The 25876-nt window shown below is 41.9% G+C and overlaps 1 protein-coding gene across 3 annotated transcripts; it reads left to right on the top strand.

Moving 5' to 3' along the window:
- Window positions 1–1710: 1710 nt before the first annotated feature.
- On the top strand, window positions 1711–25474 carry PODN (podocan). 3 transcript variants are annotated; one of them, XM_072932913.1, is made up of 11 exons: window positions 1711–1943; window positions 5335–5579; window positions 7133–7226; window positions 8791–8855; window positions 12933–13042; window positions 15249–15405; window positions 16854–16969; window positions 18806–19463; window positions 21755–21903; window positions 23548–23755; window positions 24796–25474. In XM_072932913.1, the coding sequence occupies exons 2-10, from the start codon at window positions 5340–5342 to the stop codon at window positions 23720–23722; spliced, it is 1764 nt and encodes a 587-aa protein (XP_072789014.1). In that variant the 5' UTR covers window positions 1711–1943; window positions 5335–5339; the 3' UTR covers window positions 23723–23755; window positions 24796–25474. The 3 variants fall into 3 exon arrangements, with proteins under 3 accessions (XP_072789014.1, XP_030134622.4, XP_030134620.4); XM_030278762.4 differs by having other exon boundaries at window positions 1712–1972; XM_030278760.4 differs by lacking the exon at window positions 1711–1943 and adding an exon at window positions 1998–2939.
- The last annotated feature ends 402 nt before the right edge of the window (window positions 25475–25876 follow it).

The raw sequence follows: 25876 nt of genomic DNA, 5'->3' as shown, positions 1-25876 counted from the left end.
GTAGATTAAAAACAGTCATGGATTTAAATTTTTTTTTTTTAAAGTACATGTCCTCTGGGAGAACAGACATCTCAGAGTTCATTTGGATCAAGGCACAGATGCTAATAGGCTCATGGTTAGGCATTGTTGTGAATTCTTAGGTTTGAAAAATACTTCCTGCTTTGGAGACAAAGCCCCCTTTTATTCCTTGTGTTTTGATTATAAATATTTTTGAAGCAAAATGACTGCATGTTACTTAGAAGAATTTTAATTATTTTTTTCTCTCCTTTCATATAAAGGCACAATACCAGCATATAGCAGTGAGCAGTTCAGGAATGTCAGTATCTCTGTAGAGTCTTAATCAAGTAAATAAAGGTGAGAGTAAAGAACATTTTGTTACCTATTAAGATACAACTAAAACCTCCAGAATGCCTGGTGGCTCACTCCAGGCAGTCACAAGTGAGCTGATGCCTGGAGAACCACTGTTCTTGGAGCTTGTGCTCTAGTAGATCTGCTCATACCTTTTGTTCTGTGCCATGTTGCTGTCTGATTACTGTGTCTGTTATCTGAGTTTACTACATCACAACTAAATTGAGCCTGTTCAAGGTCAGTGATAGTAGTTGTAGAGCTGAGCAGGTCTCACATATACTGCATAGTGCAGCTTGGCCCTGGACACTGCTAAAGTCTGCAAGAGTTTGAGAGCTCAAGGTTGCCAAGCCTGTCCTTGACCAGCAAAGGGGCTTTTTACTGCTGGGCAGTGCAGAAGGTTGTGTCCTGCACAGGGTGTTCTGTGCCAGGCCCATGGCAAAGCACTGTTGTGGCACACAGTGTCTGTCACAGCTGCCCCAGCAGCTGTTTGCCCAAGGATCTGGTTCTCTGCCATCTGTGTGATCTAAAGAAATAATCATATCAAAGTTTAAACTGAGTCTTCAGGTTCAGTTTTTAAACTTGGAAATGTTTCTTCACGCAGGCTGCAGCCCCCACTCAGGCCCGGCAGCAGGGACCATGCAAGAGCACAAAGACTCAAGTTTGACTGGAAATGTCTCCCTCAGCTCATTCTGTGCTGTGAGTGCTGCAGTGGAAATTCTTGTGCTGAAAGCTCCAGAAAGCTGCAGTGAGCAAAACCAGTGGCTGCCAAAAGCAGCCATGTACCATGGAAGGGCATAGCCTTTGGCTTAGTGGTGTGTCAGAACAGTTTAGACAGATTTGACTCCAGCTCTGGTTTTCCTGAGAATTTGTGTGGATGATGGAAGTGCAGCACTGGGCCTGGAGAAGGGAGATGGTGAGTTTGGGATATGTTGATGTAGGAGAGTAAGATGTGGAAGAAGTGAAAACTTGGAGAAAAAAAAAAGCCTGTACAAGTAATTTGTAGCACAGTGTGAAGGTGTGTTACCTTTGCAGTGGGATATCTGGCATCTGACTCTTGTGTGCCTCTGCTTCCTCACTAAAAGAGGCACAATGTCTCTCTTTTTATAATGCTCTGTACTTCCTCTAGATGCTACCTGACAACAAATTACTATACTTCTACAGTAAAAACACAGCTAAAAATGCACTTTTGGGGAAGGGTGAATGCTGGTCACTTCCTCTCCCTTGTGGGCTGCTCTGGCATCCATAGTGAGTGAGGTAATCCCCCTACTCCTCCTCCCTGAAAAAAATGTGCACATTTTGTTTTATGGACTCAGGGTATTGTAATACAGAAAGGGTAGCAGGCAAATGTGTCCTGGATATCTGAGTCACTAGAAAAAAGCAGCCAGTTTTGTTTTTATTTTGGTTTCAGTAAAAACACACTTCCCACTCTTTTCAAACTTCCACGTGGCACACAGGGGGATCAGTTCCAGTTGATATAAGCCTGGATGAAGAGAGGGAGGAAATAACTTAATTGCTTTAGACTTTAGTTCAGCTGGAGTGGAGAGAAAAGAATCAGTGTCTCTTCTCTGGAATTCAGCAAGAAGGTCGTGTTATTGGTGAGGACAGATCTGCAGGTTTTGTGGAGGTATTGTATAGAGCACTGTGGGGCACTCACAAAACAGGTGGCTTTATATTTAATAATAGTAACTGCTGTCAGGGAAAAAAAGCTGTGTTGCTTTCTTGGGAGTATTGCTGCACTTGGAGCATACTGTTATCAACTGTGTGTTCCTGTTCTTTCACCAAGAATGGGGAAATAAGAAATGTGAGGCTTCTGGGCTGAGTGTGTGTGTATGTGGTGGAAGGTTCTGATGTGAATGCTATAATGCAGGGCATAGAAGATAAAGAAGATATTGAGTGCATGGTGTGTCAGAACAAATTTGGGTACTTTACCTGTAAGACATTTGTAGTTTCAGCCTATTGATACCTGGTCCCCGAAGATCTGTTGATTGTTGAAAAGGAGAGAGAGTTAAAGGGGAAGGAGATAAAATGCAGGAAAACTGCTGATCTATCTGTTCCTAGCTAATTTGAACCAGACACCCAGAGAATGGGAGGACATTCCCACCTAGAATTCAGATTTGGGTTGAATGCAGCTGAACTCAAAGATGTAGTAACGGTGCAGCTGCAGTGCCCTGCAGTGAAATGCAGAAGCACACACACTGTCTCTGCCTCTCTTCTGCCAATTCCTGCATGCTGGCTTTTGGCTTCGCTCACAGATCTTGCAAACTGTGTTGACAAAAGTAATGGGAGATTGTTTATTTCCCAAGCCTTTATATTCAGGCCATAGCTGCTTCCTCTTTCCTACTCACATTTTCCTATATGATGACTTTGGAAAATTCCTCTCCGATTTCGCTGGGAAGTGCAGGAAGCTCTCACTGGTAGAGGGTTGCCTGTTACTCTCTCCAGTTTTGCTGCTCACATCTGGAAAGGATCTGGCTTGGAAAGGGGAGACTCACTCTGAGCTCAGTGCATGTTACTGACATGGCATGAGCTGAGAGAGCCTGTGGGGGCAAGAGAAATGTTCTTCTCCATTCATCTCATTTCTGACAGCAAAGGTGAGTTTTTCTATTTTTTTAAAGCTGGCTTGTCAGACAACCTGCAGCAGCAGCCTGCCTTTCAGCTGCAGCTTTTAGCAAGGATACTCACTGTAACAAATTCAGTTAACCTGTTGATTTTGAAGGAGAATCCTCTCCTTCAGTGGATGTTTTTCCATCTGTGTGTGTCCTGTGAGAATGTGTTTGGGGAATAATAGGTAACAGAGATGAGATATTTTGAAAGTGATTCTGTTGTTTATTGGGGGCATTGTAATCACTGAGAAGCATTCAGGAACTCCTGAAACTTCAGTTTACCTCTTGAGACTGTGCCTTTTGTAGCACTCGGGTGCTGTGAGGCACCAATATACAGGTATCAGTTGTGTCTGGACGCAGAAGGATGCAGCCACAGAAGCCCCTGAGCTGGTTTCAGTGTCACTTCAGTCTTTGGGTGGCAGGACCTGCTCCAAAGCCCACCTACAGCAAAGGAAGGGGACTGACTCTTTCTAGTATGTTTTGAGCTACTCCTTTAGACGCTTTCTAAAAAGGCTTTGAATCAGGCCCATGGGGATGAGTTGAAGTGGAGTGAGTTACTTCAGCCTTTCTGTGAACTAAAAGAAAATCACCATCATGCCTGGTTTTACTGCCTGCACTCCAGATGTACACAGATGTTCCTCTATCCAAAGTGTCTCCCTGTGCTAGAGCAGCATTCCCTCCAAAGGTAATGGTAGCAGACACTTGCATATCAACAAGGGGGTGAGATTGCCTCAAAATCTTAGTGTGCAATAGATAGAATATTCCATGTTAATTTTCTAACATCTTTTCAGCAACAGATGTGGAAAAGCCAGCATGTTGCAAATCTAGAGAGCCCAAGACCAACCACGATGTAACTGTGCTATGGAAACAGTATTGACATTGTTACAGCAGAGCTGATTAAGACCTGTATATGTAAGGTTTTCTCTCTATAGTTTCTTTGGCAATTATCTATAAGGGTGAACTGCTATATAGGAAAAATACTTTCTTAGAGATCTGAAATACTTTCTGAGATTATTTTCTTTAAGATTTCTGAAATATTTTCTGATATTAGGTCACCAAATACTAAGGATTTTACTAATCTACTGTTGGCATACTCATATGGCCAATTTTGGTCTCAGTGTTAATACCTGCCATACAAGGAAAATTCTGTAAAAGAGATGAATTTCATTATATTCAGCTAATAGAGATATGGAAGCTGTAAAATAGTGGAATGGGGGAAAGCACACAATGATAAATGCTTAAAATCCTCCACCCACCATGTTTGTAGCAAATGCAGGACTAAAGCAAAACCAGTGTCGATGTTTTGGGATGCTCTGCCCTGTAGTCCCACTTGCTCCCATTTCTTCAAGTACAAGTCAGTGTTTAAAAAAATTTCTTAAGACTTTCATGGCTGTGGCTGAGAGCAGGATGTCTCCAATGCTTCCCAAGCACCCAAGCTCTCTGTGAGAGCTCCTGGTGCAAAGCTGCAAAGATTTGTGAATGGATGTAAATGGAGACACACAGTTCTGACAGCTGCCAGTCTGGCTCTGTGAGGTTCTTGTTTCTGATGCAAAGAAGGAATCTGGGTTAGCAGAGGTGAAGGGAGTATTTATTTGATAAGGTCATGAATCCATCGTGCCTTTTCACCTTAAAAGATCAGCCTAAGTATTTCTCGTTGCTGTCAAATCCTTCTGTGAAAAATAACCGAGAGGATAAATGACAAGCCATAACCAGCCCTGACTGCAAACCTTTATGTATGAAATCTGAGAAGGGCAGCAAGTGGGACCGAGGAGGCTGGGTTAGGGCCAGCTGGCTGCTCCAGTATACTCAACTTCTGTTTGGATTTTTTTAACCTGCTGCCAGAAAGATAAAAGCTGAACATTAGCCAAGTGTCTTAGGTTCAGATCAGCACTGTCCAAAATCCATAGGAAGCCCATTCTGTTTTGAGTAGCTGCAAGGTTTTGTTATTGTTCGATGCACACATGGCAGCCCCTCTGAGAGTCACTCCTGACCAGCCTCTATGTTTAAATAACGAGAAGAATTTCTTCCTATGCAAAACTGTGAGGAACGGTACGACAGACAACCACATTAAACTAACATTGCATAACCTTTCCCCCTACATCTGCGGGATCATCTGGCGTTTCTCAATATGAAAAAGGCAATAAATATCTCGGGGAGTCGGGGCCGGAGATGGTACCCGGGCCGCAGGGGTTGGGCAGCGCAGTGCCCAGAGCGCCCCGGGGGCGCGGGAAGGCCGCGGCCGGGCCGGGGTTGCGGGGCCGGGCCGGGGTTGCGGGGCCGGGCCGGGGTTGCGGGGCCGGGCCGGGGTTGCGGGGCCGGGCCGGGGTTGCGGGGCTGCCCCGCGGCGCTGCCCCGCGGTGCTGACCCGCTGTCCGGCCCGCAGGGGCGATGCCCGCCGGCGGCCGGGCGCTGCTGGCGCTGCTGGGGCTCCCGGCGCTGCTGGCCCTGGGCTGCACCGCCGACAGCGATTTCGCCGAGGGCGGCCCGGAGCGGCGGCGGCCCGGGCCCGGCCCCGCCTGCCCCCGCGACTGCGGCTGCACCCAGGAGGGCGTCGTGGATTGCGGCGGCATCGACCTCAAGGAGTTCCCGCTGCTGCTGCCCGAGCTGACCAACCACCTCTCCCTGCAGGTAAGGCGCGATCCATCGCCCCCTCCCCGTGCCCTCATTCCCCCCTGAACCCCGGTTCCTTCCCTCAGCCCTCCTCGGCTCCCGGCGGGAGCAGCAGGTGCAGCAGGCCGGGCTCCCCAGCTCGAGGAACGCACCTGGTTATCGGCATCCTCTCCCCTCACATCCAGAGAGGGGACAAAGAGCTCCACGTTCTCTCACAGCTCCATGAAAAGAATTTTTGTCCAAACGAACAATTTCTTGTTTCTCCTTTGGCCAACCCAAATTTCTGGTGGAGCCCTTCCATTCTGAGGTGTCTTTGAGGAAGATGGGCTAAATGACAGAGAATTCTTTGGGCAGCACGGTGTGTTAGTTCAGACACAGTGAGCCGGTCCAGAGGCAGGGCCAGCTCACGTCCCCCACTGTCCCATGGACTCAGCAAGGAGCAGGTGTGACACGGCCAGTGCCACCCATCACCCCGAGTGGCACTGCCTCGTGCTGGGCTGCTTGTGGCCGGAAAACAGGTCATGCCTACAGCAAATGGTCCTGTTGCAGGCACCTCATGTCTTGTCATGAAAAGGTCATAGAAGATGTGAGATTCCAGCTTCAGGAAGAAGAATCAGGATGTCCTAGACTATCAGCAGGCTTCTGTGCTCTGCTCTTAGCTATTTGATGCCTGTGACCAGCATTTGGGCAGGTGTCCTTTCCCTGCCAGTGCTCTGACACCTGAAGGGCCGGAGCATGGCAGCCCTGTGGCAGTGCCTCCTCAGAGCGGTGGCAGTGGTTGAGGTTTTCAGTGCCTGATTCTTCACCAACTGCTTTTGGTTTATTGCTCCCAGCTGTCAATTCTGTTCAATAGATGAAATACAGATTTTGTTTAGAGCTTTTCAGTTAGAAAAACTGTAATGTAAGATGGCACCTTCCTCAGCAGATCTGTCCCAGGCATGTGTTAGTCATGGCTCCTGCCTCTGCTAGCAAAAGAAAAGAAACTTTCTGCAGCTGCATCTGTCACTTTCTGTGCACTGGCCTGGCTTCCAGGACAGTGGGTCCTTGACTGGTCCCCTGGATGCTAAAGCTAGAACCACTCATTAGTGGTCAGAATGTTGGCATGTTAATGAAAATCTGATGGCAGTCACCCCTGACAGCACAACCAGTGCAAGTGAGCCTGGTTTGATGCTCCCTGCCCTTGACCAGTGGCTTTTAAAACAACCCATGGATAACAGAAGCCATTAGCTTGGAAATCCACCATGCCAACCTGTAACAAATGCTTTGCTGCAGCTACAAGGTTTGGCTGTGGCAGATGGACTGTGGGCCTTGCCAGGCATAATCACACTCTTTGTGTGCTACTGGTGCATAAGCTGGATATTCTTGGAGATGAGCAGAAGTCAGGCTTTCCAATGCTCCTGGGTTTGGATGTTTTGGGTTTGAGATCTGAGTCTGGCTAATTGTGAGAGAAGTCTTGACAAGGATTTTACATGGTGGGTTCACTTCCAGATTTTATTGAAGTTCACAATCTGGGTTTACTGGGATCCTTTTTGGATTACTTTGTTGATGATTAATACTCTCCATTTTCTTAGAATAACCAAATAGAAGAAATATTTCCAGAAGAGCTTGCTCGTCTTTATAGACTGGAAACTCTCAATTTGCAAAACAACAGGCTGACTTCAAAAGGTGAGCCATGGGGTGGACAGAGCTTGTGCTTTCAGAGGACCAGCTTATGCAGTGAGCCAGTGACAGCTGATAAGGAAAGCCAGGGTGATGGATTGCTTGGTTGGAGTGGTTTGCTGTGAGCCTTGCTTCTCTGGCCATCACACAGAGCATGGAGACGCTTTATCATCCGAAACACAATACTCAGTGTGGAGGAATGCAGCCCTGCTGAAGCAGTGGAGGAGACCTGGCAGCAGCTCGTGTACTGTGGCGTGAGATCTCCTCATCCAGGAAACTCCCTCTGGTCCCACAAGCACTTCCATGCAATGCACTTGAGAACCAGAGACGTCCACATGCTGAATGATTTCCTCCTGAATGACCTTGTTTAGTTCTGTCTAGTCAGTCAGGGCAGTTTGGTCCAGTTTTGTCCTTGTCAAATTTGGTATGAATTTATATGCATACTGCAAATAAGGACATTTCTACCCTTCTCAAACTATTTTGATTTTTCTAGGCAGGTTTTGCTTGCTCAGTCTTATGCTTACTAGAGAATCTTAACAAGGGGTTAGTGAGGAAAGCAAAGGAAACAGAGGAATTGGAGTAAACAGTAAGAGAGGAGGATATGGGATACAAAAGATGAAATTATTATTAATTTATGTGTCACCTAGATGATCTGAAAGCTCTTTTTATCTTTACTGAAATGACAGAGAACAAAATTTATTCAGAATGTGAGCATATTAGACATGGGCCACAAGGCACAGCAATCTTACATAGCACAGGGAAAGCTGTGCTTAATACATGCAACCTTTGACATTACCTTTGACACTGTTACCTTCATGTTTTCTTTCACCAGCTTCAGTGCAGCCCTGAGTTTCCAACGTGTTTGGGCATGGAAAATAGCTTTACCTTTGATACATGGTTATCTTAATGCCAGGTGAAAGTGTCACTTGCAGGCAGCAATTGTGCTTGTGTGATCAGCTGGATGTGGAGTGACTCAGCTGAAATAATCACTGAGAGCTAATAATTATTAGGGGAGGATAAGCCCTGAGTTGGACCAGCTCTCTGAGCTGGTTACTGCTTGGACACCTGAATTGTGGAGGAGCAGAGCAAGAGAAGGGCTGTGACATGCAGGTACCAGGGTAATTTTGGCAATATAGTCATACATCAGGTTGATCTGATCACTAAGCAACCTCAGATTATATCCTTACAAGAAAAAAGACTTGCAGAATCTTATGCAAATGGCAGGAGAAGGTTCTCAGATTGTGTGGTTGCTGCAAGCACTGACAATCAGCCATACAGCAAATCTGCACAGCTCTGTACCTGACACCTGCCCAGTGGGCTTGCCCACAAGCCTTGTGTGATCAGGATTTTAAATAGTTCTCCATTGCTCCTAACAAATGTGTATTGTTTGGGTTTTTTTTCCAATTAAGAAAAAAACAATCAATACGTCTGAATCAGATTGTTTCAGTGGCTATAAAAAGTGTTTCAATCTCACATGGAAGATACTGAGAGGGAAATCTGCCCTTTGGTATTTTCACTCGGAAAGGCAGTAAGGTGCTGATGTCACTGATTAGTTATTCCTGTTTTTAAGGGTTGCCAGAGGAAGCATTTGAACATCTGGAGAACCTGAATTACCTGTACCTGGCAAACAATAAGGTAAGAGGCTCTGAAGCCTTTCAGAGCTCTTTTCTGATTTGGTTCTGAAAATTAAATGAGCAAGTTTTCAATTATTTTAAAATGTATATACTACATAAGTAAAACTGTGCTAAAGTGATATTCTAATGCAGGTTCATCTAAGGTCAAAACAGTATATGATGTTTAGAGGCTACACATGCAAGTGTATTTTGAGCACCTGGTGAAAAGTTTTCCTTGTGTATGGAGGTACAGAAAGCTCCTGCATGCATAAATTACCACTGTCTTCAGTAGGCTTTGGATCAGCTGTATGCAGATTTGGTTCCTGCCTGTATGTGGGGTAATATGTGAAATTCTGCCTTACCAGATGAGGCTGGTTAAAAAATTTGTGAGCAAACACATCTTACTGCCTGTGTTTGAACCATGAAGATCTGTGACAAGCTATCCAGTTTTCCCTGACTCCCATTTTTATTAGGTTGGATATGGGGAGGATACCCCCACAAAGTGAAACTGTGCCAGTCATTAATCTATTCTTTTAGCTGCAATAGTAGGAGCTGAATTTCTTCTTTTGATGGAGAAGATCCCAGCTGCTTTCCTATTGTGACCCAGGTTGGATATATTGACAGAAGCACATCTTTCCTGCCAAAGCTAGGAAATGAAATAGCTTCTCATATACCCTTGCATCTGGGTGGTTCCTGTTATGGCTTCCTTTATCCCCAGTGGTTGTCCACAAATATTTGCTACAGAAGAAATTAGGATCCACAGAAAATATAAGTTAAAACATCAGGCAGACCTTCTTTGTCTATAAAAATCCTGCCCTTCCATCCCACCCTCTCTCTCTCTGCATGTCTGTATATATATTTTATTATCCTCTTAAAGTCTGGGACCATTTGATGTTCTGATTAAATACATGTGGCCACATTCAGGTTTCAGTCAGGCCAAGACACATCCAGAATCACTCTATACAATTCTGTATGGAGTGATTGAGAATAGAACCCATTCCTTAGTACAGTAACATTGTGTTCTTTTCTCTCTTTCAAGCACCATTTCCATGTAACAATCTTGGCAGTTTATAACTTCATATAAAGGAACAAGCCAGACTGTGACTAATATTCCAGAACCTAGCACTCTTGATTTTCCCTGTGTAACAAAACAAAGTGTTTGGTTTTTCTGGCTTTGCTGCAGAGAGAAAAGAATCCCAAAAGAAATTGCAAACATCAGCGAATGTCACAAGTAGTTATAGTGAGAAGTTGTGGACCCGCAGAAATAACACATTTCTTTATAAATCACAAGCCAGGACAAACCAGATTGACTTCAGACTGCATCTCCTCTGCAGCAGGAAACACTGTGGATCAAGTTACTGTGGTGTCTGGAGGAGAGCAGGGATTTGCTGGTAGTTTGCTTCTTGTTTTATGGATTATCTTAATGCTGCTTTATCTTCCATTGTGATCCCATCAGATGTAGCTAAATCATCTTTCATTGAACTGGCACAGTTGGTCAGAGAAAAGAAATGTAAGAGACTAAAAGCCTTCTGTGGTCTGTGAGTAACAAGTACTTTGAGTAAAGAGTGGCTGCAGTAGTTTCCAATTTTCCTTCCCACTCTCATGTTTTTTATCTCTCAAATAGAGTGCACAGTAAACCGTGTTAATGAGAGAAATTGTTCCACTAAATGATAAACCAGATCCTGGGCTGTCATTAATGACTGTAAGCAGGTGATTTTGGTGATAGAAGTTTTACATTTCCCCATATCCTTAAAGTGATATGGGATTCACCTCAATCCAGCACTTCTCTTTTTATCAAAGCTTCATCCAAGCAAGAAAAATCCAAGCAATTCAAATCTGGTAATGACTTTTGTATGAGCCTTCTGAATTCATTTGTTAACAGTGGAGAAACACTCTGCCATATGGAAAGGAAGGTGCAGCAGGAAAGTTGAAAGAAAATTGCAGTAGGAGAAACGGCTGATTGCTTCTTGTTAGGCAATAAATTAGACAAAGTTATTCAAGTCAACTTTATTTTTGTTGACACTTAAAACAATCCGACATGAATCCTTCAAGAAGGTAATCAGTGAAAATCAGTCTCATGACCAAGTGCTGAAATGCCAAAGCAAAATCCTGAGCAAGTGAAAACTCTTTTTGGATTAAACTTCTCTTTCCTCTTTCTTGTGGATCTGATGTCTCTCATTTCACGTGTCTGAGCCATGCCCTTTGCTTTGTATGAATGTTATGACCTAATTGACTGGAGAAAAGCTTTAATATACCACAGTGTATGAAAGATTAAGTCTTGTTTCCTGTGTCTGAATTGTCAGTGTTACATCATGGCAGAGACTTATTTCTTTCTGAGGCACTGTCAGACCTTCTCAGTCAGAGATGAGTGCTTTTATCCATCTCCCTGAAATCATATCTCCCAGATCAGGAGGTGAGAGATTACCACCAAAGCCAAGAGCAACTGCAGGAATATGCAGAATGGCTCATTCCAGTGCTCACAAACCATCTGGAAATGCTGATAGGAGTGTGATTTGTGGGAAAGATCTTTTTGTGTGTTTGTGACCATTTAATATTTAAGACAGGCTAAGGATAAGGAGGATAACGAGGTTTTGGGACAGCTGAAAATTAAAACCGGTAAATAATGTATTCATTTTTTTTTAAAAAAGAGACTGTTTTATGAGTCCAGTAAATTGGAAGTTCATGGATGGAGTTCATCAATGCACTCTTGACATACCAGCAGAGAGGGGTGTAGACACCCTTTAGATAAATACATAGTTTAAGGCTTGGGTTAGGCAGTTCTCCAATAAAGTGTCTCTTCTTTCACACAGTGTTCATATCTTAAATATTTTTGGTTTTACACTATTATTCATAACCCACTGCAGTTTTATTGAAAAAATATAGTTTCTCATTGTGTGAGTCTTGCTGTGCTTTGTAGGCTGAAAGAACCAGGTTCTGTTTGACACAACAGAGCTGTGAGGAAGATTGCAGATTCCATGAGCTTCAGGCTGTAAGGCAGATCCCTTCCATTGCCCCACTTTCCAATCCTGATCTCAAAGAATGCAGTATCTCCCTTTGGAGTGCACATAAAACAGAGTGGTCTCATTGGTATGCAGTGAACACCTGTAACCAGGATGGCTTCACCTGCTGACTGCAATTCAGTGTCTTCTCTATTCAAGGATTAGCTGTTATAGCATTGTGTTAAAATTTTTGTTTCCCAAGGGCTTTATCTTGATGCATAAAGCTTCTGGGTTTATGCTTGCCAGAAAACTGTTCTCCATCCAGCCTGGATTGTAACCTGTATTCTTGGTTTGTAGGTGAATGACTTTGTTATTAACAGCCAGTCAGTGATCCTGGCTATTGTAATACCTGGATGCTCTCTAAAACTGAGCTTTTTTTGATCATTGATTTTCACTCCACCAATTTGTTCACATACAGGCATTTCTAGGGTTAGCTTTTACAATAACTGATAAAAACAGCAACAAGAGCAACACATTCAATCGTATACCTGTTGTCAGCTATAAAGTTTTGAGGACAGGGCCTTTCTGTACTTCCTGATGCATCACTTGTTTATTGAACAAAGTATCACTGTACCCTTTGCTTTGAAGTGCCATTCAATATTCCATCATTTGACTCAGAAGTGTCCTTTTTCTTTGGGAACCTGAATCCCCCCTGCAGAGATCATCATAAATGGCTGCAGTGGAACAGACGTGTGAAGTGACACCTCCCCTCCACAATACACTTTCCTAAGAGAATAAGCAGTAGGTCACTGTGAGGGGAGTTGGAGTTTTTTTGGCACAGCAGACTGAGGAATTAGGAACAATAATAAGCAAAGTGTTTGCTCTGTGAATAACAATTTCTTTATTTCTTCCACCAAAAAGAGACAGGACCCTTCCAACCAAAACAAACATTTTCATATCTTAGAGCAAAAGTCTGCCTCCTTCCTGGAGATATTAGTGAGTGAGGACAATTTGTTTTTGTTCATGAAATCTACATTCAGTTTAATTTATCTTTGCCTGTTTAGGGAAGATAAATTTGAGAGTGTTTTGCTGCTGCTCTAATACTTGGTTAAAACATTTGCTACATGTCATTGGAACTCCCCTGTATATTTCTTTTACAGCTAACAGTGGCTCCAAAATTCCTACCAAATACCTTGATCAGTGCAGATTTTGCAGCCAATTATCTCACTAAGATATATGGGCTCACATTTGGACAGAAACCAAACTTGAGGTAAGGGACTGGGAAGTAAAACAATACTGGTGTTCTGCCACTGCTTGGATGCAGTTGGTGGGTGATAAGAAAATATCTGGCTAAACTATATTTTTGCTTACTTGTGTTTTTGGAAAGAAACTTTGTTATTCTCAGCATGAAAGATCAAACAAACACATTCCAAGGGCTTTTGCTAGCTGCCAGACACTTCTGCAAATATCAAATGAATTTGTCCCCATTTTACTTGTGTATTTGAATTGAAAAGAACAATTAAGTTTCTCAAAATGGGGATTAGCTGTTTCGAAATTTCTAGTTTTATTATAGTTTGTTCATTTTTAAAACTAAAATCAGGTGGACAGTACAGTACTCAGTTCTGTTCAAGGTAAGCACTTCAGCACCTTCAGAAGGGGTTCATACTCCAGATCTGCTGCCAAAGGTCTCTGCTAGATTCAAGCTGTGACTTTCTCATCTGGATTGACAGCAGCACATCCATGTCAAACTCAGAGGCACCCAGACCACCTCCTGTGAGGTGTGAGTTTGCTGAAGGGGTTTTGAGTAATCTGCAGCATCCACACACTGTACCATCCAGATCCTGCAAAGACATCCCAAACTGTTGGGAGCAATTCATGCAGCCAGGTGTGGAAGCAGTTAATTACAGCTGAGCCCCTGCAGCCCAGCCTTGTGATGAACTGAAGAGCTCTCCATTCTCACTGAATTCATTGAGAGCTGGAGCTGCTCTGCACTTCCTGGGCCTTTAGTCTCTCAGGCTCTTGGAAGCTGAAAGGGCTGAGTCACTCACAGATTTCTGGCAATATCTCATGATGAAAGAAGCTAGATTTATACATGTTTTCTTCCTTAATCTGTGCTGGAGATGCTGCTGTGTTTTGATGCCATATTAAATTTATTTACTCTTCTGAAGTGATTTTCACACTCTTCTATACAAACATGAATTTTAATCAGAATAAGAGCTAATTGATTTCCAAGGTTACTCATATAAAATCCCAACACAGTTGTGTCAGTTGTTTTTTTTGCCCCCAGCGGAGTTCATGATCTCAGACTGATTATTTGGAGAGTAAGTTTTTCAGAAAGGCAAATATTTGTGAGTTAAAAGTACAGCTGACCATGCAGGGTAAACAATACTTCCAGTGTAGCTCTGAACTCCCTGGAGTGTGTGATCACACAATTGTATTTCCATACTGAGCCTTTCCTTCCTTCCAGAAGGATGTTGCCAAGTTCTCTGCTACTGGTAGAGAATCCAAGAACAAGTTAAAAAAGCTCACTTTGACACTTTTACAGCTTTAACCTCTCTCTACAAATTTAGCTGTCTGCTGCATCTGGGGTAAACACAGAAAGGGAAGAGGTAATCAAAGTCACTAAAAGCCTATAATTTCTTTCTTTAAAAAGAAGTAAAACGAATTAATTTAGCAGTTGAGCCAGTGAAAAGGAGAAATAACTTCATAGAGGTATATTACTTTGTACAGAATTGAAACCTGTGTAAGGATGAATCAATTTCTGAAAATCTGTTTGGAGAAACTATTTGGTATTAAAGGTTCAAAGTAAGAAGGGCAAAGGAAAAGAAAGTAAGAAACTCTATCTCTCGATCCCAAAGGCTCATTAAAAACCAAAGCATAGAAAAGAGAAAAGTCTGCCAGACTGAATAAATCTGTTGTCTTTCTGTCAGTATCCTATTCTGAGTTCTAAGAGTAGGAGAGAAACTGTTTCCTGGGGTGTTTCCAGCCTTGATGGGAGCAGAAAGAATGGAGGGTTAAGAGATGGTTCTTTCTTACGACACCTCCAGGCTGATTTTGTAAGCCCAAGCAGTCCAGACAGTTCCAAATAGAAGTTAAAACTGGGGCCATATTTGTTAAAAAGAGATGAATTCTAACCCTCTAAGTGAGGTTCCCCACACTGGCATTCTGTGTTTCTAAGTACTGCACAGACTTGCACTCAGTTTCTTGAAAAGAAGTTAAGGCCACTTGTGAAATTTGTATTCATGTGCAGGTTTGGATTTTGAATAGAACTAACTTTCAGAGAATATTGGAGCTGACCATTTGGTTTTGCCTCTGTATCACTTGCTAAATTAAAAAGCACATTAAAAAAAAATCTAATTATCTCAAGGAAATAAGAAAATATTGAAATTAAGTTTTAAACTAAAGCTTTCGCTCAGTAAACAAAAACTCCAGATCTCCCTATCTTTTGAACTTCATCTTTTGCTTCTTTTCAACAGATCTGTGTATCTTCATAACAACAAACTTTCAGATGCTGGATTGCCTGATAATATGTTCAATGGCTCTAATAATGTGGAGATACTCATCATGTCCAGCAATTTCTTGAAGTATGTTCCAAAGAATCTCCCTCCAGCACTATATAAATTACACTTACAGGTAATGACAACAACATTTTGTAATCCTTTAGGATTGTGACAAAGTACTGTTTTGTGTGGGTTTCACACCACACCACCAAGACACCCCAGTGCACCTGGAAACATCTCCAGGCCCACTTTAAGCCTTGCCTGCTGTATTCTCAACAGTAGCTGTCCCCATCTCCTTCCTTTTCTGTCCATAAGCAATAGTGTGTTTTTGTAAATCATCAGAATGCTCACAGGGGGCAGAAATGGCTTTCTGTGTTTGCAGAATCAAACACAGAAATTGTATTGGAAATCCCTGTGTGGTTGTATTGTTGGTCTCCTCCCTGCATAAAACAATATTAATACAATATTAGAACAGGAAGTGCATCATTCCATGGCCATGTCTCCATGACCTCCCAGTTAAGTTTGCCACGAATGCCACTTGTCCTGGCAGCTGCTTACCCACTCTGTCCTGGCTTTGCTCACTGACTCATTTCACACAGACTACTGCTTCCCAGCATCAGTGGCTGCTGCTTGCTACTGAACTGGCAATTCAGTTTGGATCAGGCATTCTCTATTACTACAACTCCTCCAGCAAGAGTGCAATAGCAGAGTTGTGCTATTAACTACTCTCCAGCATTTTTAATTCCATGTCATCTGATTCTGATAAAAACACTTCATCATGTCTGAGCAGGAGATCTGAGCCTTAGCAATGGGAGAGCCACAGCGGTGGGGAGTCCTGGGTCCGCTTGCTCTGAGTGTTGACAGCTCCTTGGACGTGCAGAGACTGGAGTCTGTTATCAGCCCTGGACTGAGGCAGCTCTGTGCTGCCTCCCAGCACTCTTTTCCCTTGTAGGTCCACCAGAATTCCTGTTAAAGTCTTCTAGAGAACAGGATTCTCCAGCTTGAAGAAAAGTAAACGCACCCAGTCCAGTCCTTTAAATTGCTGGAATTTCTCTTCAAAGTATGAACTTACATGTTCCCTGCATTTTTTTGACACTTACAGATATTCATTATCTCCCAAAAGTGTCTCACACTGTGAGGATTACACTTTGAACTTGCTTCTTCCCTGCTGTCCCTAGCTGTGTTAAGGACAGAGGAGATGAGCAGAGAAATGAGTGTTTTACTTGCAAGTGCACCATCTGTCAGTAGTAACATTTACCTTGATATTTTGACTGAGAAAAACCAGTACAATGAGAAATGAGAGGCAGCCAAAATTGGACCAAAAATATCTGACACGTGTACTTTAGATGTGTTTTTTTCTTTTACTATTTATTGAAACACTCAGACAAATTTGTCTGTGTTGGTATCTGCTTTATTAGTTAACAAATTAATCTGGTCCAGTCTGTCCATCACATTATAAAGCCCCCTAAATATTTCATGTCTAGCCCATCTGAAGTTTAATTGCCCATGCTAGTTGAACAGAACCCAAATGTTGTGTTGATTCATATAAAATACTGTGCTTTGTGCTTTTGTTGACTCTAGAGCAACAAGCTGGAGAAGATTCCCAAAGGAGCGTTCAGCGAGCTTGCCGGTCTGCGGGAGCTGTATTTGCAGAATAACTACTTGTCTAATGAGGGAATGGACAATGAAACTTTCTGGTGAGACTGAGATTTGCACTTAATACCTCTCTGTCTGTCTGCCCCCTCTGGGACAGTCATGCATCTACTGAACAAAGGACACAGTAGAAATTAAAAGCTGGATGATGTTATGCATTTCACTGCTGAGATGCAGATGCTGCCATTCAAGAGCAAAGGTCTGGGTGAGTGGTTGGAGAATTGTTTCATACAAAAGGCAGAACACTGAACATTAGACTGCACCACTCCCTGCCTGCCACAGACCCAGTCACACCAGGTACTAAGTCCATTATGGGAACAGCCACCTAGAACAACATTGAAAGCTACTCTTTGTTCTTCCAAAACAGTCAAAAATGAGGTTACCTGGGACTTTCCAGTTTCTAGGGCACTTCGCTGGGCATTAAAGACAGACCTTCATCTTCACTGGAGCTACTTGTGTGTTTCTGTGAAGGTGGCTTGAAAGCAGCCACAAACACACAGCTGTGAATTCCCCTTGCCCAGCTGTACCACAGTGCAGGTGGTTGCTGGAGCAGGCAGGGATGCAGTGGTGCTGCTCAAGAGCCAGATGGCTGCAAAAGCTTTCCTACCAACTGGTGCATCAGAAATAGCCTATAGCTGTCCTAGATTTAGCCTGGGACTTAGCACTTCAAAATTTAACATTTTTTTCTCTGCTTACACTGAATGCTTACTTTGTCCTACCTGAAAATTCAGACCACACAATTGATCCTGCCCATAATTTAGTTCTGTAAACCCTCCTGATCTCCAGACACAAAAAATGTACCAAACTGTGTGCTTTCCTTTTCCATTTCCCATTCCCAGAAACCTCCCTTAGTAGTTTACGATATCTGTGTTGAGTCCACCTCCAGGTCATGCTGGACATATAATTTCTGTTAAGATATTCCCATCCTGGGGAAACCTTACAAATGGCAGCAGTGAAGCATTTTACCTAAAGATTATATTTGTTTATTCAGAGCATGCTTGGATAGCTGGAACAGCAGTGTAGTAAACAGTAAGTAATGTCTGTAACACATTTGTTTTCCTGTTTCGTGAAAACTCTCTGGTCATCTGCAATGGGTTATGTCGAGTCAAGTAGATTAAAACCCTAATTTGAACTGAGAAACTGACTTGAAATTCAAGGGAATACAGGGTTCCTCAGTCCTGGCTGTGGAACAACCATTGATCCACATCCAGTTGGTATAAGTGGCTGGTCTGAGGATTTAATTTAGCTTCAACTGAGACCGTGGAATCCAGATTCAGTAGCTTACACAAAGCAGCTCTAGCCCTGACTCACTTCCATAATACTGGAGGGTCATGAGAAGTTCACTACCTTAGCCTAGGACACTAAATTAGCATTTCTGCTTCTCATAAAAGTAACATTTCATCATCTAGAAAGCAGACCTGCCTTTCACTTTCAGCAAATACTTCAAGAGAGACAGAAATTACTCACGCTCAGGCTTTGTTTATGTGAAACTGAGAGCTAAACTCTGTTCTGGTGATGTTCCCATGGCATCTTCCTTGTGGTATTTGTTCACTGAAATTGCTCATATGTTTCTATCTGGGACGCAAAACTGGCCTCAGGTCAGTGGCAGTTTGGGTGTCTGTGGACTCTGGCATGTTCTCTTGCTAGTGTGGCGGGGGGGAGCAGTGGCAGCGAGTCCTAATCCCTAGTGGCAATATAGGAGCTCCCTGTTTTGGTGTCCACATAACTCATATCACAGGCAGAAAAGGCCTGTGACAAAGGCAATAGTGGGAGCTGTGCTGAGTAAAAAGGCTCTAAAGCAAAGACTGTGAAATCTTTGAGCAAGTTGGTTATTGTTTCACCTTGAAGAATCAAAGTGTTTTCTTTCCTGCTTTCCCAAGGAAATTGTCTAGTCTTGAATATCTGGATTTGTCCAGCAATAACCTCTCACAAATCCCAAGTGGTTTACCTCGAAACATCGTCCTCCTCCACCTGGAGAAGAATGCAATTAAGGTGATTGACAGAGATGTCTTGACCCAAATTAAGAACCTGGAGTACCTTCTGCTCCACAATAACAAATTAAAAGCCCGAGGTATTCACCCCTTAGCCTTCCAGGGCTTAAAGAAGCTGCACACTGTCCATCTGTACAACAACATGCTGGAAAGGATCCCCAGCGGGCTGCCCCGGCGAGTGAAGACACTGATGATCCTTCATAACCAGATCTCAGAGATTAACAGGAATGACTTTGCTACCACTTACTTCCTTGAAGAGCTGAACCTGAGCTACAACAAGCTCACAAGTCCCCAGATCCATCGGGAGGCCTTCCGTAAACTGAGGCAACTGAAGTCTCTGGATCTTTCTGGAAACAATCTCCACATGGTGCCTTTTGGCTTTCCAAAGAACTTGCAGGTTCTGAAGCTGAAGGAGAATGAGATAAGCATCATCCCAAAAGGGACTTTGTCTGGGATGACAAAGCTGAGGGAACTGTATTTGAGCAACAATAAACTGAAAGTAAATTCAATTTATTCAAGAGCATGGAGAGAACTCAGCAGTCTTCAGGTAGAAACACTACCTTCTTTAATTGTTTTAGTGATGCTGATATCCTCATCTGTCTGCCTAAATCAAATTATGTAGCACCAATACTAAATGTACTTGGTCCTCGTGTTTTGGGGTTGCATTTTAAGTGCTACACACTCTGTTTCTAGAGTAGAAATTATGTGCTGTTGTGCCAGAGATGGGTACCTTCCATTCCTGGCCAGTCCAGCTTTGTTTCTGAATCCTGACAGTGTCCTATATTTTCAGAAAAAACATCAGTAAATGTTGTCATTAAAACTGAAATTAGGCCTTTCAAATAGCTCGTCTCCCAAAAGATTTAAAATCAGCTCTGAATAGAGACAGCAGGAGGAAGGAATGCATAAACAAAAACACTCTTAATTCTCAAAGCCCCCACATCAGCTTAGAGTCAGACAAGCCAAGCTGTAGGATTTAGCAGCTCAGCTGGCTAAGGCACCTGGGGAGCAGCTTGGAGTCTGGATTCAATCAGCAGTCTTCTCATTTGCTTAATTGTTGGAGAAAGTTAAACACAAACCATAAGGCAGGCAGGAACAATCACATTTGTGCTGAGTAAAATGACCTTTCAGAATTGTTACGCTGGCTGAAGGATTTGTCTGCATTTCCTTTTAGGCAACGGCTCCTTTCCTGCAGTGAAAGGTATTGCCTGTGTCACACAGCAGCCATGGAGGGGCATATGGTCAGGTCACTGCACAGGCAAAGTGTGCACATCTTACAGCAAATCTGGGATAAGGACATGCAGCATATGTCACACTGGCCCCCAGTGTGTTTTCAGACAATCCTGATGTTAATCTATAGGAACGTTTCCCTTTCTGTTGTGTCTGGGAATAACCAATAGCTTATTTCTCAGTTAATGTCAATCAGCAATGCAGCAACAGTGTCTGCAGAGCTGTTTGCATCAGCTGCAGATTTGGTCCCAGGCTTTAATAATACCTTTTGCATTTGTTTGGTGCTTCACTGATAAGTGTGTGAGCAAATATATTTAACATGCAAAGCAGTCTGGAAGGAAGATGCTGTTGAAAATTACAGATGGCTAGGATTGTTTTTCTGCAATACATTAATAAAGTGTAGGCTGTTTTATTTTCAAACAAAAATGGGTCATGAGCCCTGTTGGGCAGCTGGAGTTGCTGGTTGGAATGACAAGCTTTCCTTCTCAAAGGTCCTGATTCACAATTATGTGGAACTTTTGTTCTATTCTCCCTCCCCTGCAGTCAGTGTAAAGCCAGAGGTGTTGCCAGCTCAACCATTGGCCATCCCCACAGCAAACCCCACTGCTATTAAACAGGGTTCAGATAATAGCACAGACTTAAAGTTCTGCTGGACTAATGGGGCATTTATGGCTGTTGCTTTTCTTTGGAACAGCATTACTTGTTGGTTGTTTCCAGCTGAATCCTTTTGATGATTAAGTGCTTAACTGTGCAGGTGGTTTCTGAGTTGTTGCACTGGAGTGAATTTGCCAAATAACCATCCATAAAGATCCTGATTATGCATATACTTAGTAAATGCTTCAGTCCACACTGTTTCCATGGAAATCACTGGAAACTCTGCAACTCCAAAGCAAGACCTTTACATAATGGACTTGGCAGTTCTGGGTTAACAGTTGGAGTCAATGATCTTAAAGCTTTTTTCCAACCTAAACAATTCAATGGTTCTATGATAATTGTTTTCCAGACTGGCATTATGTGAGGAATAAAAACACTGGAATGAGGACGTTTGCAGAAGTGTGGCTTTGAGTAGTGGGTAAATAGTGTCAGATTGGTGCTATGAAAATACTACAATACAGGGTAACAAAACATTTATATTGATCCATTATCTTGCATAAAATTAACCTGAGAAATGACCATGACCTTTAGTCCTGCTGTCTTCATACATTCTCCAGATTAGAATATTTCCAGATGGTTTCATGTGTAACTGTACCTATCACCATCCTTAGCCAGTGAAGTTTTTGCAGTAGCAGATGCCAAGGAATTCTCCTGCATATCTGAAACCCAGCCTGTTTTTAATTTACTTAAACAGACATGGGCTAATGCCTGGGGACAAAGATAAAGAAATGGTGGAACTCTGAAACAAACCAGCATGACATATCATGTGAAATCAGGATGCTCAATAGGAGTGTAAGAGACTAGAATTATCTTGGCCAAACTTACCTTGCTACAAATTAGAGGTAGATTAAATTAGTTTATTCTATAATAAATACAACTTCAAAATTAATTCTCTTTCTGGTGTGTTTCTAATATTTAAATTCAGTTATTTGACCCCTTGTTGTCTCTTCCTTGCAGTCACTAGACATGGCTGGCAACCAACTGACATCTATCCCCTTAGGCCTGCCAGAATCTCTGGAATATCTCTATCTCCAGAACAACAAGATCACAACGGTTTCAGAGAATGCTTTTGAATCCACACCCAATATAAAGGGGATTTACCTCAGGTAAGGTCAAACTTCCACTTCAACACATACAATTTTTTTTTTCTTCATCTCCTGTATTGTTGCTTACTTTTTAGAAAGTACTTAAAATCCTTGTTTTCTGAACAAGCATATTTGATTTATACTAATATGTGACAAATCTCTATTTATCTACTCAGAAACTACATGGATATACATAATATCCTTTATATCCATAATAAGCTCTTTTTAGAAAGCTTGTCTTTTGTCTTTTCTATGCTTATTAGAATGGATTGGGCATGCCAGTAATTCTGGGCAATTAATGTTTAACATTATGTCATATTCCAATATTCAGCTGTGAGCCAGAAGTTTACAGTCCCCTTGTAGAAGTGCAGCTTTGTCTGTGCCTGTTTGCCATGGGTTTTGACAAAATCCCCCCCCAGTGAGGTGTGTGTGACTAATCTTGGAGTTGTGTGCATTCCCTTGATAGCTTTGTCAGAAACAAGTGGCAAGGTACAACTGTGACAGTTATGTAACCCAGTTTAGGGGCTTTGCTGGGTTTTTTCCCACTCTTGTGAGTTGGATGAGGACTTTGTTTTTGTAGATGTTAGATACTGACCCTTTTTTGCATGTAATTTAAACTCACAGTAACAACTGATTGAAGCAGAGATTTATAGCACAAGAAGGGAATGTGTCCCTGTAATATAGTCCGTTTTAATCTGATGGAATATTATTGAAAATATTAATTAGAAGTAATTTATGAGTCCCTACAGAATATAGGATTAATCTGATCCAATGCTGTGTTCAAAAAGCCTAGGCTGCAGAAGACTAAATATGGTCTTATTTTGACTATATGCAGCTAAACTGCCCTGTAGTTCTGAACAGTTCTGGAGCATACCTTTATGGATGAATGATTCCATACCAAGCAAATAAAATTACAAAGTCTGGTGTAAATTAGAGCGGTCTGTCTATTCAGCTGCTCACATTTATGAGATTTTAGTGAATGCTTGGATGTGAACCAGAAACCACATGCCACATTCTATATTTCTATATAAAGAAAAAAGGAATTTGCAAAACAGTTTTGCTAACATATTCAGGAGGCAACTCCACCCAAGCTCAGTCGTATTTTTAATGGGAGGCCATTAATCACTGCAGTGCTGTGAAACAATAATATACATATGGAATATTACACAGAATAAAATTTTAAGCATGTTCAAGAGTAACAGACCAACATATGTGACAGGTTCTTAAAATGCAGATTAGTTTATTTGTATTCCTGGAAATGCAAATAACAGTTGAAAAATGATTGCTTTGTGTTTAAAGGGTTACTTTGGTTTGAGTTTAGTAGGTGAAGAATTAAACTGTCAAGGAATGACACAGAATTTTATGAAAAATCAGTTATACTTAAAAATATGAGCTGTGAAGCAGATGCTTTTCCTCTCTGGGAAGGAGAAAGGAGAATAGCAAGAGAAAGAATTTGTGGGGGAGGAATTCCAATATTATGATTTTTTTCTTCCCCCATCCAGAGGAGTCAGCACTTCTAGAGTGTTGTTGTGAGTCAGTGTAAACTTAGAATAACTTGGGTCAGTGTAGAATAGCTGCAGAATGGTTTCTTCTTAGTCCCCTAATTTCTGTGTTGTATATAAAAATGGGTTTATTTTAAAAGGGGTGCCTTTTTGTTTGTTTCAGGTTTAATAAGATTGCAGTTGGAGCACTGAAAGAAAGTACCTTCCAAAACCTGAAGCACTTACAGGTACTGGATATTGAAGGGAACCTTGAATTCAGCAACAGTTCAAAGAATAAGGATGACTCAGAAGAGGAAATGGAAGATGAGGAAGAGGAAGAGGAAGAAGAACTGAGATAAAATGTGAACTCACACAATCCCATCACATGGGAGGTAACAATTGTAGTTGAGTTAAATTAAGGCCTCAGTTCTCAGACTCTTATGTAAATAATTCTAATTTACACACATGATTGAAGCATAACAAGTAAGTGTCTGAACATAAAGACTTCCATTAAAGCATGACTGGGAATCACAAATCAAAAAGGGTTGAAAATACAACCTACATTTTGTAAAATGAAACAGTATATATCTGTTTTATCAGACTGCCTAATGGACTGTTCTTACTGCCTTCTGTTTATAGACACAGCAGACACAGTAGGTAAAGATGCAAGTCCTTCTTCACTAATTCTGATAACAAAAAAATCAAAGGTATTTCATGATACTTTTAAGCAATTACTTCAAAAGGAAATCAAATAACAAACTATGAGGCTTGCTGATGCAGAAGACATGAGGTGAAAATAGATGACACATTAAGATTAGACCCATTGGTGTCTGTTAAATGTGTCATTAGATTACAAACTCTGTCTCAAGCAGTATTTAAATAACTGACCACTCGGAGGAGAAAAATAATGTTATAGTTAGTGTATTTCTCATGGAAAGTGTAGGATCTCTGCCTGAATCTCTCTTCAACTGTGGAGAAAAAGATACAGGGACAAAGACATTTGAAGAATATCCATTCTTTTCATAAGTATAGTGATCTATTTACTGCATCTCTTAAGCATCTTGTGTTCAAAGATGATGAGGTTAAGGATTGCTCTCTGCTTCTGGAGACCTAAGAGTGGGGGAAAAATAGTTTTGTCCCTAATCAACATTTTGTCACTGAGAATGACACAAGGAATTGCTAGGAATAGTGCTAATAAGCTTAAAAGATGATGGGGCTTGAAAAGGGCAGAAGGTACTTGGGAAGTCAAACATTAGCTGTTCTGGCTGAGTTATATTAAGTAATTTATTTCTACAGATTTAGAGTAGATTCAAAATCAATGCCTCTCTGGTTTAGTTTTGGGGCACGTGTGACATGTCAACAGGTACTGTGTTTGTCTTATTCTGAATTCTGTATTCTATCATGTAATTTATTTTATTTTTCTGTTTTGCAGGAAAACATTTGGAAAAATACATATATGTCTGTGTGTATACATCTATATAGATATGCAGAGAGCACTTAGCAAAACGTGCAATGAATTATGCAGAAACTGTCGTGGCACTGGGCCAGGCTCATGGAAGACAGTGTGTTTCAGTGCCTTATTCAGGGAGAGACCCCGAATGCCTTTCCAAAGCTTCCAAATCATCTTATACAAGACCCAGGATCATAAGGGATTGCTCTGGAACTCACAAAAGCTGGCTTTTGTTTCTTCTGTTTCTCTTCCCTCACTGTTTCCATCTGTAATAACAATATGGGACTGTTTTGAACACAGGCCTTCAAATGCCATTTTTGTCACTGCATTTTAAGTGAACCATGTTTATGCCTCTTTTCTTTTCCTCCACCCAAAAGAAGCTGTTCTTGGCCAGGGCAGATGAATATTTGCAGAATATGTGCAGAGCAGTGTAAGAGGCATTTTGGTCATCAAGCAGCAATAATAATTCTGGATGCAATTATTTCTCTGTTATAACAATGTGTATATTTGGATGAGAAAAACAAAATAAGGCTGGATCCCGTAATATTTTATCTCTAGTGCCAAAACATGCAGTATATTCCTGTTTTAGAAAGGTTTTAAGATAAAACAATTGCTCTTGTGAATATATATATAAATACATATATAAAATGTCTGCCTTCCAGAGCTTTGGTAAAATTTCTGTCTTGCTGTTGTTTGCCCATGGGGCAGCTGGGTGAATGTCTCCGAAGGTGTGATCAGAGGAAGGAGTGACAGGATGAAGTTTAATATATGTGGTAGAATTTTCCACAGTGTATCTCATTCACACTGAGGGGCAGGAGTGAGAGTAATGGTGTAGAAGAGATTTGTGAGTGTGGGTTGTCTTAGGAGAAAACCATTAAGTATCAAAAGAAATTAGTTTAGTTCAAGTCTGAAGACAGGGCCTGCTGTCATACTCCCTTAAAGCCTCCCTTATTTTATGATGTTGAATGCTCTCAGCTCCTGTTGGAATAGTAGAAAATAAAGAAACCAAGGAAAAGAAGACCTACAGAGGTACAAGTTTCTCAGGTGATTATAATGTCCTTCA

The sequence above is a fragment of the Taeniopygia guttata genome, chromosome 8 (assembly GCF_048771995.1).
Source record: "Taeniopygia guttata chromosome 8, bTaeGut7.mat, whole genome shotgun sequence".
Lineage (NCBI taxonomy): Eukaryota > Metazoa > Chordata > Aves > Passeriformes > Estrildidae > Taeniopygia > Taeniopygia guttata.
Note: the sequence above shows the minus strand (reverse complement) of the source record. Positions and strands in the feature narration are given on the sequence as shown.

Excerpts from the sequence above, each read along its gene's own strand:
- PODN (XM_030278760.4), top strand. The coding sequence starts at position 2,855 with ATGTTACTGACATGGCATGAGCTGAGAGAGCCTGTGGGGGCAAGAGAA. Across the intron at positions 2,940-5,334 it reads TCTCATTTCTGACAGCAAAG|GGGCGATGCCCGCCGGCGGC; the intron begins GTGAGTTTTTCT and ends TCCGGCCCGCAG. Across the intron at positions 13,043-15,248 it reads GGACAGAAACCAAACTTGAG|ATCTGTGTATCTTCATAACA; the intron begins GTAAGGGACTGG and ends TCTTTTCAACAG.